This window comes from Cajanus cajan, chromosome 5 (genome assembly GCF_000230855.2).
Source record: "Cajanus cajan strain Asha chromosome 5, NIPB_CcT2T_4, whole genome shotgun sequence".
Classification (NCBI taxonomy): domain Eukaryota; kingdom Viridiplantae; phylum Streptophyta; class Magnoliopsida; order Fabales; family Fabaceae; genus Cajanus; species Cajanus cajan.
The window spans coordinates 53811497-53826604 of record NC_138521.1 but is presented as its reverse complement, the minus strand read 5'-3'; the positions used below and the strand labels follow the sequence as shown (position 1 = coordinate 53826604).

At 35.6% G+C, this 15108-nt stretch overlaps 2 protein-coding genes across 2 annotated transcripts; one reads left to right on the top strand and one right to left on the bottom strand.

Moving 5' to 3' along the window:
- The first annotated feature begins 6238 nt into the window (after window positions 1–6238).
- Window positions 6239–8008, top strand: LOC109808717 (homeobox-leucine zipper protein HAT4). The gene is made up of 4 exons (XM_020371829.3): window positions 6239–6607; window positions 6817–7115; window positions 7211–7290; window positions 7389–8008. Exons 1-4 carry the CDS (start codon window positions 6442–6444, stop codon window positions 7708–7710), a joined length of 867 nt encoding a protein of 288 aa, XP_020227418.1. The 5' UTR covers window positions 6239–6441; the 3' UTR covers window positions 7711–8008.
- Window positions 8009–12737: 4729 nt separating this feature from the next.
- On the bottom strand, window positions 12738–14575 carry LOC109808556 (hydroxyproline-rich glycoprotein family protein). The gene has a single exon (XM_020371597.3). The coding sequence runs from the start codon at window positions 14333–14335 to the stop codon at window positions 12890–12892; it is 1446 nt and encodes a 481-aa protein (XP_020227186.2). The 5' UTR covers window positions 14336–14575; the 3' UTR covers window positions 12738–12889.
- Between the last annotated feature and the right edge of the window lie 533 nt (window positions 14576–15108).

The window sequence follows — 15108 nt, the reverse complement described above, 5'->3', positions numbered from 1 at the left end:
AGTGTTTCTTCTGCTCCAAAGTCTTGGCTAGTCGAGAAGAAATAGCTCTGCCTTCTTCCTTAAGCCCTGATTGATGTTGCTTGATTTCTTGACTCTTAACCTTCACACCGTCCTTCTTCGAGCGAGTTCTATCAAGCTCGTGCTTTAAAGCTTCGATCGCGTGCTCGATATCAGCCTCCTCCTTTTGCAAAGCCTGCAAAGAAGAGATCATGTCTTCTGTTGATTTCTTGATGAAAATCAATTCATCTCGGAGTTGTTCGAGCTTAGCACGATCTCCTTCAGTCTCGACCTCAATTTGGGCTACTTCTTGATATGCAGTAGACCATTGAGTTCGAAGTTCCCATGCACGACTAAAAGGCTTGATAAAAGATTGAAGCTCCAAAGAAATGTTAGAAGGAAGGTCAGAATAGCTCAGCAGGTCATCAAGCATTTGTTGAACTTATGTTTTAAATTCAGGGATAAGGAAGGCTTGATCGAGATCTTCGACATATGCCTTCAATCGAAACGATTCGAGCAAGGGTTGGTAAGAAGGTACTTCATAAGCTGGTTCAATAGTGGGCAATTTTTCTTTTTCTGACCCAGAAGGGCCACTAGTCCAGTTGTCCAAGACCTCGAAGATACTATTTATATCTTCATCCTCGTCGTTGAAGAAACTCATCAAATCCAAATCTGGAGAAGGAATGGAAGAGAAGCCCTGGACAGAAGAAGTAGCACCTCCTTGGGTCGAAGGAGAAGTGGTAAAAGGTCTTGGAGACTCAGTAGAACCTACACAAGGAGAAATACATAAGAAATCTTCATTAACAAGTTATCATATCAAAAAGTAAAGTCGAAAGAAATATACCCTTGTGTGGACTCAGGGGAGGTCGTAATTCAAAAGAGGGTTCACCTTGAGCAGAGTCTGGTTGCGTCTCCACATGAGTCAAAGGCTCTGGCTGGAAAACCCTATCCTCTTCAGCCTGAAGAGGAACCTCTATCGAAGCCATAACTGAGGCCAATGTTCAACATCCACTGGGGAGGTAGGAAACTGATGAAATGAAAGGGTAAGTTAAAAGATTAAGTTAAAACACCAGAAAATTTGAAGTCGAAAGGTATGAGAACATGAACCTGTTGAGTTACTTCAGTGACAAGAGGTACGTTTTTCTGTATCTCTCGAGACATATCTTGAGAGGAGTCCAAGGGGATAATCTCGATATCCTATTGAGGTAATGTTAGATAAATCAAAAATACAAAGTAAATGAAAGTAAAAATCGAAATACCTTTAGAACAGATTTCATGGCGTCGCTGAGTAGCTTCCCGCCAGAAGGTTGATGGGATTTCTTGGGAAGAGGTAAGACCATCTTCGCTTTTCCCTTGTCCTGCTTTTTTGTGGTCGAGACCTGAATTGAAAAAAAATTGAAAGATAAGTAATTGATTATGAAATATGAGCATGAGAATAACCTTGATGTTCGAATTAAATTACTTACAGTTTTGGTACTGTCCGAATCCACTCTTGGCTTTTTCGAGGTTTCTTGTTTCTGTGAGGTTTCGATACTCTGTGAAGTTGAAGCTCAAAAAGAGTGAGATAGAATAGAATATTAATGGAGAAAGGTTGCAATCGAGACAAGCCGTACCTTCGAACGCAAAGAAACCTTGTCAGCAGCGGTTTTTCTTTTTCGACCTTTCTTCGAAACACCTTCATTTTCATCACTCTCCCAATCGGGAGTTGGATCAGGATGTCGAGGAACACGTTGAGGGATAGCAGCTACAAGGTTGGACCAAAGAAGTGAGACAGGTTCGAGGTATACTCGAAAAACAAGTAAATGAGAAATATTTACCAGGAGGAGGGTTAATGTTATTGACCCAACATAATGGCCACCACTTGTTTCGAGGAAAATCGTACACGGAACATCGCGCGTAGGTAACTTTACGCTTTACGGGAATTTCTTTGCGTTCAAGGTAAAACGGGTCGAGTGTTTTCACCCAAGGAGGATGAGATACATGTTTAACCAGGCCAAAAAGGGCATTTGGAAGAGGAGGTATATACTTTGGACAAAATTTTTAAAAATTAGTTTTACCGAGAGAGTTTATTACCTTTTTCGAGCGTATGTTCCGTTGTACCATTTTTGATAAGGACACAGAAGCGTCAAAGATGGTGCGGTGTACATTATCAGGTCGATAACAAACCTTAAAAAATTGTTCAAATTGATAAATGATAAGTTGATTCTTGAAAGTACCTGGTTGTTTAGGCCCCTGCGAACAAGAGAGAGGAGAGTTGATCAGCTTCTTCAAAAAGATATCGAAAGAGATAAGCTTATCAGTACAGTACTGACACCACCAACGAAGGTAACATCTAGAAACTAAGAAAGAAGGTGAGAAGTTGCAAGGGGTAAGTGTAAGTTTCTTGTCAGGACGCAAAATGAATTGTAAAACCTCTTCATAGTTCCCAGATTCGACGCAGATGTCAGCGTCTATGCCTTCTTTTCGACGAAGGGGAAGAGGTTTCATCTGGCACAATCCAAATTGTCGGGCAAAGAGTTGAGGGTGGTAAGGGTAAACTCGAACATCTCTTTGCCTCATACCAGAAAAAAGGAGATCCCATGATAAAAAGCCAAACCAAGTCTTGATCATATCTGAAGCAATATCCCCCACTTGGTTGTTCTGTCGAAGCCAAGGAGGACCTATCAAGGAAGGTCGAATAAACGGAGCCAAGTCTTCACTGAATTCCGTGAAGTTAAGGATAGTCTCTATGTAGATTCCAAAAATATTTACAGAGCGCTTTCGAGGGGTTAAAGTTGTCAGTCGAGCCCCTTCGAGTTCGCAAGAAGAGTTAAAGATCGAAGAAAGGGAAAGTTTTTTTTCGAAGATGGCATTGAGCCGTAGTTGAAGTAACCAAAGTGGACCAGAAAGATTTCGAGGGCCGGATTCGCGAAATAGACTCTCAGAAGCTTCATCAAGGCAAGTGTAAAGAGAAGCCAATAGCAGTTTACTTAAACAAATGTTCTTCTTTAAGTGTAAGGATTGCGCAAGAGTATAATAGTACTTTGGTACTTGAAGAGAAGGCGTGCAGAAAACACAAGCAGATAACCAGTATAATAAAAAAGCAATATGTTCAGAAGGTGAAATGGAAGACCCAGGTTGTCCCATATGTGCGTTTATGAAAGCTAAATAGGTTTTCTTATCCCAAGAAATCGAAAGGTCCTTGATCGAAATTTCATCGTCGAAAATATCAGGGTAAAACCTATCTCCTAATGGGGACAAGCCAGTGATAGCAGCAATATCTAACAAAGTAGGGCAAACAAATCCACAAGGAAACTCGAAAGCTCTTGTCTCCCTGTTCCAGAAGAAAAGTGCGGAAAGCAACATTTGGGGCTCGAAGAGATGTAGGTCAAACTTTGCAAGCTGAATGAATTCTGAAATCCCCGTCTCGACCCAAGACTAACTCATGGCATCTTCCACGCGTAATAACCATTGAAGATGTCTATCCTTGGTAGGGGGAAATGCTCAAAAAATCTTAGTGGTATCTTTAAATAAAGAAAGGTATATAGAGGGCGAGTAGATGAAGGGCAAAGCAGAAGAATCCTCTGGAAGCATAGTGTTACCAAATTTTTTCTTGTTTTGACCCATGAATGGTCCTAAAAAAGCATGAATATTACCATTCTCAAGAGAGAAGGGAAGAGGTACCTGAGAATTGTAAATCTTGAGACTGGCTTCTTCCATGCCAGGGATAGGTACGAAGGTCTCTTTGCCTTCGGGGATGGTATGCACTGGGGCGTTAGTCATCAGCAACGCCCCTCCCTGAGTAGAAGTGGCTGCAACAGTGGTGGTGGTTGTAGCAGCAGAAGCCATTGTTGTGGACAAAACTGGGGATGACCCAGTAGTAGGGGACACCGTTGAAGCTACGGCGGCAGAAGTGGAAGCAGCGGAAGAAGCCATGGACGTTAATTTAGCCAAAGAAAGGTAGAAGAAAGCAAAGGAGCACCGGAGAAAGGAATCATCTTTGGGTATGATCTTTGGGTATGATTACTTCTCGGCCACTTGTCTTTTCTCTTTTTAGGAGTAGGATTAGTGTAGTCTTTCTTTTCTCTTCTCTCCTTTTAATTACGTAGTTATAGACTTTAATCTTGTAATGCTTGAACATTATGTAATTTGAACATGATTTGTATTGCAAATTATACGTTGTTCATTCTATTCATATTGTTATTTGCATGCGGGAACATTGCTTGTTTGTTTTAATCGAAGAACATTTTGAAACAAGTAGTTGCTAAGACTTTTTCATCCTACTCTCCATTCGCGGTAACACGATAACACAGTAAAGCACCTAAATTGAAATACGTTCATATGCTAGTCTAAATAAAAAGAACCCAGGATTTGATGGTTAATTCCACCGTAAACACTATTATAATTTTTTTCTTCTCCATACATTTAAATCAAATAATTTTATAATATTATTTTGATTTAAATATATTTTTTTCCTAAGTTTAACAACCGTGTGATTTTAATATCTCTAATTTTAATTATATCATTTTTTTATTTATTTCTTATCTATTTTTCTTAAATCATACAAATTCATTTCTATCTTATTTTTCACTTATTTTTACTTTTTTTATTTTAAATTATTTTTTAGTTTTTTATCCTATTTTTGTTTTTACTTATTTTCCACCTCACAACTAAACACAAGTGGAAATGAAGTGTTATAGAATGTTCTTAATTAATAAACTGATAAATCAGTAAATATCTTTGATATTTAAAAGATGTTAAAGACATTTATTTAATCCAAAAAATGGTTAAAAAGAAGGACCCACGTGTGAAGAGACGTAAGGAGGTGTTGGAGCACGTGTCCTGCAGAGGCATGTTGGTTCATGTGATTGTGAGTTGGGGCAGGTTTTTCTTCCACGCTTTCTTCATTTCCGCACCACGTGAACACCAATCGCACTTGTCCCCCTCTTACTCTCACCTCTCTAGTCTCTTCAATTCCTTAACTCAATCATATAAAAGAAAATTTTTTTTAAAAAAAAAGCAAAATCTTCGATTTACCTAACCAAGACAACAATTATTGACGGACACTGTTAATAACCGTGAGCGAAAACACGCGTGGTAAAGCAAACTCCGTTTTCCTCCCACGCGCGACTCGTCTTCTCAGGACACGAGGAAGAAAAGAACGAAGTTGTGTGTGTGTGTGCGTGTTTTTTTTTTTTCTTTTCTTTTATTTTTTGTAACGGAAGGGTAGAAGAAAAGAAAAAGTTGGAGAAAGCGACGTTGTTGGCTGGGGGGAAGACCCTCGTGGCGATCGCATGGGTGGAGATTTGTGTGTCGCGTAGGATAAGGGATAGTGGGGTCCCACTCAGGGACATGCCAAATAAAATGAAAAGGTTATCTGTTTGGTTCCAATCATGACCATTGGCTGTGCTGATTTTGATGGATCATGCTCATCATTTGACCTCAGCCGTTGATGTAGGGAACTCATTCACCCCTGGGGCAAATCTTCAGGTGCGACCTGGCCCACAAGTTAAATGCTCAAGATTTCTTGCGATTTGCCACCAGACACCCTATGGTACCTAAAGCTAGCTGCATTTATTTTGGGTTTTACATGTTCCACTCAAACCATAGTACAGTACTACTACTAGCTACATTTTTTCCTTCAATTATGGACTATACAAAATTAAATACAAGGTTTTTGTATTTGGTTTCTTAACCTTAAACTTCCCTATTATAATCATGTGTACTTTCAGGAAGATCGAGAGATTCCTTAATAATAGTATTAATTTTATGTAAATAAAAACTTAAACTTATATATTTTTAATTGAACAATAACTAGTCTTATCAGCCTCGTAACGAAACTTTAGAATAGGAAAACCGAGTCTCGTCAGCTAAAAAAACGTGACATGAACAATGATGTGATGTATATAGTTATCGTCTTATCAGAATGCCTTTCACAAGTCATCTTCGTTTGGCTGATGGTTCATGAGTGTGAAATTAACAAACGCCTTCGAAGACGACATCGTTTTCAATTTGCCCGTTCCTAGTTGTGTTCCACTACCGGATCACAGTAAATAGCATCCTAATGCGTTGATAATTGTATATTATTGAGCGGTCAATGGAATTGGTAGGTGCAAACATGGCGTGAAAGTTATCCAAAAAAAGAAGTGAGAAAGTAAAGTTATAAAGTGGTGTTTATTTACCAAATGGTCAAAGGTAAGAAGAAGTGAGGGAAGAGAGAGAAAGCAGGGTTGTATTATTTGGGGGCAAATGTCATGATTGAGATAACTGGCTTTGCTGACATAAAGTCATCATTGAACTTACACACCCATTCTCTTTCCTTTCTATATAATCTCCACTCACACGGCCCCCCCTAGCACTCCATAACTCACCCTGTGAGAACCTCACTCTCCTAAAAATCCTTCCTACCCAATACCCTAAAAAACTCGTAACTTCTTCAAAGGCTAATTTTTATAAAGACTAGAGATGATGGTTCAAAAGGAAGATTTGGGTTTGAGTCTAAGCCTCAACTTTCCCCTCAATACCCCAAATCCTCAACATCTCACTCTCATGTCCTCCTCTACTCACTCCTCTTCTCCTTCTGCTTGCAATCCTCACAAACCCTCTTGGAATGAAGCTTTCGCTTCTTCGGGTATGTACTCAATTTTTTCCCCTCCAAAAAGTTGCGTGCTTTTGTTCCAGATCTGTTCAAGTTTCTCTTTTTATTACCTATTCCTCTTTCATTTTCTCCTTCTCTCTGATCCAGCCTTCTGGGTCTTCTTTTTCATTTTTCACAAAACAGTTTTTACCAGATTCAGAACAACAATTTATTTGACTTACCATGTCTTTTTAAACATTCAGATCGAAACTCGGAAACATGCAGAGGCGAAACGCGGTCGTTCCTGCGCGGAATCGACGTGAATCGGTTACCTTCCAGCGTAGAGTGCGAGGAGGAAGCAGGAGTTTCGTCTCCAAACAGCACCGTTTCGAGCGTGAGTGGAAAACGAAGCGAGAGGGAACCCAACGGCGAAGAACACGCATGTTCCCGAGGAATCAGCGACGAAGAAGACGCTGAAACCTCAAGGAAAAAACTCAGACTCTCCAAAGACCAATCGGCTATTCTCGAAGAAAGCTTCAAAGAACACAACACCCTCAACCCCGTAAGTTAACGAATAACAACCTTAATACCATGTTCTTATGTTAGTACTAAAATAAAATTACTAATGTGATTTGATTTAATTTAATGATTTGGCAGAAGCAAAAGTTGGCACTGGCAAAGCAACTAGGCCTTCGACCAAGGCAAGTGGAGGTGTGGTTCCAAAACAGAAGGGCAAGGTTAGTTACTTACGACATGAAATAATAATAATAATAATAATAATCATAATTAGGTTTATGATAAAGTTGACTTATATGGTGATTTTGATTAATTTCAGGACGAAGCTGAAGCAAACAGAGGTGGACTGCGAGGTGTTGAAAAGGTGCTGCGAGAATCTGACGGAGGAAAATAGAAGGTTGCAGAAGGAGGTTCAGGAGCTAAGAGCACTCAAACTTTCCCCTCAGTTCTACATGCAAATGACTCCACCCACCACCCTCACTATGTGCCCTTCTTGCGAGCGTGTAGCGGTTCCCTCCTCCGCCGTCGATGCTGCCACGCGTCATCATCCCATGGCCCAGGCGCCTCGGCCCATGCCCATCGGCCCGTGGGCTTCCGCGGCCCCCGTCCCGCACCGGCCGTTTGATGCTTTCCACCACTGATGTTGGGGGCCTTTTGGTCATTGTGAATTGTTATTATGGGTGTTGTTGTACGGCGTATTGTAACAGCGTGCGAGCTGTGGTCTAGGATATGGTCTTTAGAAGAAGGGATTCGGTGGGTCTCCGATGTTTTGTACCACTTTGACCCATTATCTTCTGTTTTCTTGGGTATGACCTATATATTAGTTAGGAGAGTTAATTTCAGTTATTTATTAGTACCAATACTTAACAGTTTTTCCCATGTCAAGAGACTTTATGTAAAGTGCATTTATCTAATTAAATTATATAGGTTTCATTCCCATACCCTATTTCACTTGATTTGGATCATATCCACCCATTGAAACAAATATTTTCGAATCTCATTTCCTATTCTCTTTTTTCTGGGGTCCCCTAGTGGGAAACTGTTGAACACAGCGCTCAACTGATGGAGCCATTCTAAATCTTAACATTCAATTATATTTTAGTTTCTTGTAGGTTCTTTGATGTGAACTCAAATTTTTATTTGAGTTTAATTGGAATGGATTTGTCAGTATCAATTATTCAGAAATATGGCTTATTAGTTAATTACTAAAATTAAACGAATTTATTATATATAATAGTTGATTAGATGATAATATAAAAAAATTATAATTGTTTACTAAATAGTTTATGTACAGGTGTCATTTAAATACAATTTGTATGTATTATAGAGTAATTTGTTTTACAACGATAGTATATATAGAGATTAAACTATATTATTATTATTATTATTATTTGTTGTTGATTGAGTTTAATTTTTATGCACAACAATCAGAAAACTATCATTAGCGTAATTTTATGATAATTATCATAAAAATTAACAAATTTTTGAAACTCAACATATTTATAGCATGTTAAGGAAAACTTATAATCCTATTTTTTAGCTGTTTTTAAAAGAAAAAAATTTGCTTGTAATTTGTAAGATAAGATGTATGTTTAAGACAATAGCTTAAATTTACAAGCAAACTTTTTTTTATTTTAAAAAATAAGTTTTATTTATAAAAATAATTATTATTTCTCAACTGTTTTTTTCGCCTTTCAAGTTGATTTACTATTTAGTCATGAAAATGTAGTTTTTTCATAAATGTTGAAATGATCTTTGTTTGCTTTTAAAGATTTGGGGTAGTTATTTTTTAAGTTTAGGGTTAGAATAAGTCGTCAAAATTATAACTTGTTTGTTGCCAGAAAATAAAATCTGCGTTTTGGGGTGGGTGGTCCCCGGGATGAAGATGGGTTTCCCATGGAAAATTCAATTCGTTTCTTATTTTACGGGTCAATGTAGAGTACCACTAATGGGTTCAATTGTCTACACAACAATCGTTAATTTAAAGAAATTTGGGTCATTATCGGCCCAAATAACAATTGTTTTGAATAACAGGTTTTCTGTTTCCAAGGCTCATGTTCCATTGATTGACTCTACAAGATTTGGTGTTCACAAAATAAAAACTTAAAAAATCCAAGATTGACCAAAATAAGAAGTTGCCACCTCAATAGTATTTATAATTCGAAAAATGTGTTGAGTGAAATTTATTACATAACTTTTAGAATGCAATTAATTAAGTGATTTTTTCATTCAATATTTTGGACTACATTGGATAATATACGGCATAATATATTGTTTTTATTTTTATTTTTTTGTATTGAATTACATCGGCTTGCTGAATTTCAAAAATCAATTCAAACCAAATTGGTTTATTTTGGATTTGAATTATTGAGTTTTCCAACTTGATTAAAGTTTACATGATAGTTTAGTTCAAGGGTTGAACAAATTCCAACCCAAGACATGATGACTTGTGAACTTTTTAGTATCTGACCTCCTTAACAAGACTTTTCAATTTCATGGGTCTCTCTCACACATTTTTTCATGATCATGATCTCAGACTTTCAATCAAACACTACACTTTCAAAGTCACAATTTATGCTATGTCACCTCGACCCTATTTAATAACCATTTGTTTATCTATTCATTCATTGTGGTTTCCATCCACACACAAGTCGCATAATATGTCATCCACTATAGTGCTACGTCATTCGTTATCTATCCAGTCAAAGCTATGTCATTCACTGTTATTTACACATGGAAATCAAATGTTTGGCCAAACAAGAGACTTGGCTGCAACAAAATTGGAGCATCAAATATTACTGCAAGAGTCACTAGCTAGATCAGCGTCCTAAAATAACATTTTCTTCATACACTTCTTATGTATTTTCTAGGCGGCATTACTACTGAACCCTCAATAAAAGAGGGATTTTGCTACGGTAACTAATGTGTATGTACACATTATTATTTAAATTCCATGTCAACTTTTTAAGTTTTTATTACTGAAATTTCACCTTTTTTTCTTCTGGTATCTCTCTCACGCTCACTTCACTTCCCAGAGTTCAAGTTTTTGTTTTCCAGGTCTCCCTCTATCTTTTATGAGTTTGATGAGCTATTTGTTTTTTTTTTTTGCTTAATTGCACTTTTGGTCCTCCTAATTTAGTGCAGGAGTAATTTTGGTCCATAAATTTAAATAATGGGCAATTTTAGTCCCACAAACAATTTACCATCCAAAATTTAACAGACGTTAATAATGTGAATTTTATGCTAAATAAACATTAATTAAATAATATATAATTAATGTTTATTTAGCATAAAATCCATATCATTAACGTCTGTTAAATTTTGGATGATAAATTGTTTGTGAGACTAAAATTGTCCATTATTTGAATTTATGGACTAAAATTAAGCAATTCAAATTATGAGGACCAAAATTAATCCTACACTAAATTAGGAGGACCAAAAGTGTAATTAAGCCTTTTTTTTATAATTTTTTTTAAATTTTTTTTGTAATATTTGTGGACTGTGGTTGATATTGCCGTGAATGATTATGGGTGATTATTTTTAGTTTCAAATTGTTTGGATTTTGTTTATTTCATCGTATCCGCACCTAGAACCTTTCTGTTTCTTGTAATCGGTGAACGGTGGTTTATCCGATTTGTGCTGTTGAGATGTCGAGAGTTGTATTGAATGTGGATTAACCACAAATCTCTACGGAAACAGTTGCAAGCACATGACTATTTGCTTGAGCTGCGACAAAAAATGGTGGAGAACCGTGATTTTGCAGTGTGGAACCACCCTCACTCCGTTTTGTGCAGATTTTGTTTTTTTAATTTTTTTTAAAAGATGATATGATATGACATTTAAATGGTGATGTGTACATATATATCAACTACAGTACCAAAATCCCTCAATAATTGAGGGTACCGTAAAAATTCTCTACTTTTTATTATTAATCAAAATTTGTTGAAAGGTGAAAAAAAAATTACAAGTGAGACTCTCAAATAAAAATGAAACCTACAAAACTTGTTATGATTTTTGTCTCCTACAAAGAACTATATCTAGAAAATCCTAACTACGGTTTAAAGAGTGTAATCTGCCTCATTTTAATTGTATATGAGGTTTATATATTTTGTTTGGGTGTATTGAAATCTCGAATACCCACTATTTTTGTATGCTTTTAAATAAATTTTAACCAATTAGAGAAAATGTATTTAAAATAATACGTTAGAGGATATGTTACTAACATTTCTCATATGATTATAATGTTATATTCATTTATGCTGCATTTGAATCCCAAGACTCCAGAGTATTACCCCGATTGATAGTTAATTTTATAAGAGGTTTATATAATTTGTTTGGGTGTATTGAAATCTCGAATTATTTAAAGATATTTTTTAAGAATCATCCCAACATAATTACATTAACCCTAATTATCATAAATATATATGATTAAAGAAGTATTAACAACATATTATCTAACACATTTATTTTCATTGGTTAAAATTCCTTAAAAATCATAAATCATGAGATAATCATTAAATAGAATGTGAGAACCACCATTTTTTTTTAATGTTTTTAAATAAATTAATTTTAAGTAATTAAAAATGTGTTTAAAATAATGCATTAGAGAATATGTTACTAATATTTCTGATATGATTATAATGTTATATTCCTTTGTACTGCATTTATGGTTCTCAAGATTTTAGAGTATTACCCCGAATGGTCGTTACATTCTATTATTCATTTTGTACATTAATTAGGCAATCTTTATGTATTCTAATAATCATTCTAGTATTTCTCATATGATTATAATGTTATATGTTTGTTTATGTTGCATTTATGGTTCTCAAGATTCCAGAGAATTAACCCCGAAAATGCATCGTTTTAGCAAACCATCGATAACTCTATCAGCTGACTTAGACTAATGCTTCAAGTAGTATCTTTTCAGTATATTTATGAAAAGGTATAATTTATATCATGTTCTTATTAATAAGACTTAATTTAGAACAATTTTTTTATTCATTTACATAAGATATAATTCATAATATTTGATGTGTTAATTATTTTTATATTAAAATATCTTTAATTAAACTTTATTCTTTTAATTTGATAAAATATTTTAATTATAAACTTTTTAAAAGACATGTATTCTAATTAGTTAGGAGAGTAAACAATATTAATTATGAGAGAAAATTCTATCTAATTAAAAGAGAAATAAGTGTTAATTAAGAGGAAAAAATAGTATAAAAATAATTTTTAAAAATATAAAAATAAAATAAATTTATCACAATTAAATAAATTAACTTTTTTTAATATTGGTGAATTAACTATATGAGTTATATATATATATATATATATATATGATTATAATTTTTTTTAATATTTAATAAAAATTTTATCGATATTATTATAATTTTTCTTTCATATATATATATATATATATATGCGCGCGCACACGCGCGGGTGTGGAGGCAGTAATAAAATTTTATCAACAGTGAAGTGCGCTTAATGTGTTAATATTCCTTTTCTGACTCCGGAAGTTGCAAATGATGACCAAGGATTCTTAGCTTCGTACAAATGACAAATGGCCAAACCCGTGTTGAAATCTCAATTTCCCGTTTAAAACAATTGCAGAAAGTTGAAAAGAAATTTAAAATTCCAACAAATTGAAGTTTTAGCTAAGCACATGTAAAATCGGTATATCTATCTATAGCATCATATTTATGGGGGGAAGATGACAGAAATCCAATTACAACCTTAAGCTGTGGAAAGAAACATCCATAACAATTTAATTACATCCCGTTTAACTAATATAGTATAACAGTTCTTCAACATTATTTATTACCTTGAAGAGTTTCTTGCACTCCTTGTACTCCTCTTAATAGACTCAATTCTCTGAAGTCTTATTTGCTCTCTAAACTTGGCGATGAATTCATCAGCCTTCTTATCCACATCTGGTCCTTCATCACTAAGAGTTCCGCAAGAAGCCTCATCTTTTTTTGAACTTTTCACACCATTAAGAGCTGGACCTTTCTCGTGGTCCTCGTTCTGAATAATCTTTCTTCCTCCTCCAACATCATCATCATCATCCTCAGTTTCTGTATCGTCATCATCAAGTTCCTCCACAAGTACCTTGTCAAGAAAACTTTCTTTCTCAGCTGGCTCTGACACAAGAGGCACGCTTGCATGCCCCATGAACTTGTCACTTCTAAACGACGTGCGTTGCATGAATGGTTTTTCTTCATGAAATTTTTTATTTTTTCCTACTGACATAGTGAAGGTTCGCTTCGGCTCCTTATCAAAGGAAGGTGCTTCACCATACCTTGGCCTCGTGGAAATTGATTTGTGAAACATCATTGGTGGGGGTGGTGGAGGTGGTGGTGGACAACACTTGTGAAACCCCTTCTTCCTCACTAAATGATCCTCTGCGTTCTTTGCAAGTGATTCTGATGAAAAAGGAGCAAGGTTTGGTGATGAAGTCAAAGAACTTGTTTTAGAAGAAGCATGTGATGAAGTTTGAGACTTCACAGGGCGAGATTCCTCCTTTGAAGGAAGCATCATGTTAGATGCATCATCAACTTCTTGTTTTGGTTCCATTCTTCCTGATCGAGATCGCCATGGAATGGGAGAAGGAAGCACCACCACGTTCTCTTTCTTTTTATCTTCAACTTTTGATTTCCTATTCAAACTGCTTGAAAATCTCTTAGAGGTTGTGGACCTGCTCAGAGATTGAACATCAACAACATTATCATCATCCTCGTCAGATACACGAGACTTCAAGCTTCGAATAGGTAAAAGCAAAGGTTTCTCGGGGCTGTGGTGATCAAAATCAGAGTGGTCTAAGCGTGGTGCTACCACAAGCATGGGTTGGTTCCTATGGTGTTGGTTGTTCCACGTTTGGACTTTTGTTTCATCGCACTCAACTGGGCTTTCACTTTCAACGTCATCCTCGAAAAACGAAGAGACTTGAAGGAACCTTGAGACAAGAGATTGTGCAGTGTCGAACTTGGAGTTGTTGTTGTTGTTGTTATCTTTGTCTGTGTCGTGGTTTCGACGGCTGAAGAGGCCATAGGAGACAGCGATGCCGACAAAGAGAAGGTGGAGGAGTTCCCAGTTTCTGGTGAGGAGGGAGTGGTTGATGAATTGGGGAGCTTGTGAGGGGAAGAGCGGAGGAATTATGAAGAAGAAGAAGAGGACAAGGGTGGCTTTGTACATGAAGTGGTAATAGAACTTGTTTGGGTCTTGTTGGTTGTGTTCAAGGGGTAGTTTTATGTGTTTGGTGGCCATTGCAGAAGGGAGGGAATGTTAAGTTGACAGAGGTAAAGGTTAAGGAAAAGCACAAAGAGAAAGAAGTAAAGCGGTGAGAAAATGTGAAGGTTTTGGGTTTCTGTTCTCTTCTCTTGGCAACCTCAAAGTGAAGCATACGTAGCCTTTATTCCGTTTTCCTTTCGGTTGTAATCTGAGTGAGTGATCCTGATCCACAGCTTCTTGCTGCTTATAAAAAGTAGTAAGATCAGATACTGTTGTACATGTCCTCGATCCCTTTGGAACGAAATAATACCGGAGAAGATATAAAATTATAAATAACTGACATGATTAAGGAGTTACTTTTTTTATTATAATAATTATTCAATAAAACAGTCTAAAGATATTGGTCATTAAATATGGTATATATTTGTTAACATAGGGATAGTGTATGATAAAATTAGTTTATAAAGTTCTAAATTAGCCATTCAAAAGTTGAAAGTTTATAAGTTAACTAAAAATGTATTTATATATAAATTTAGGAGCATTTTTTAGATATTCTTTTTTCTGAAAAATGGAACAGAGAATGTCTCAAAAAAGTTTATAACTTGCATCTAAATAGACATTAATTGAATTGAAAATGTTGGTAAAATTAACTAATAAACTTGATTAATAAAAAATAATATATTTATTTAATAATAAGAGTTAGAGAATAATAAATGGTTTCTAAATTAAAAAAGGTAAAAAAAGATTTTAAGTATTTTGGATTTGCTTTTGTTAATTTTTATTAAATTGGTGTGATATATAGATATTAC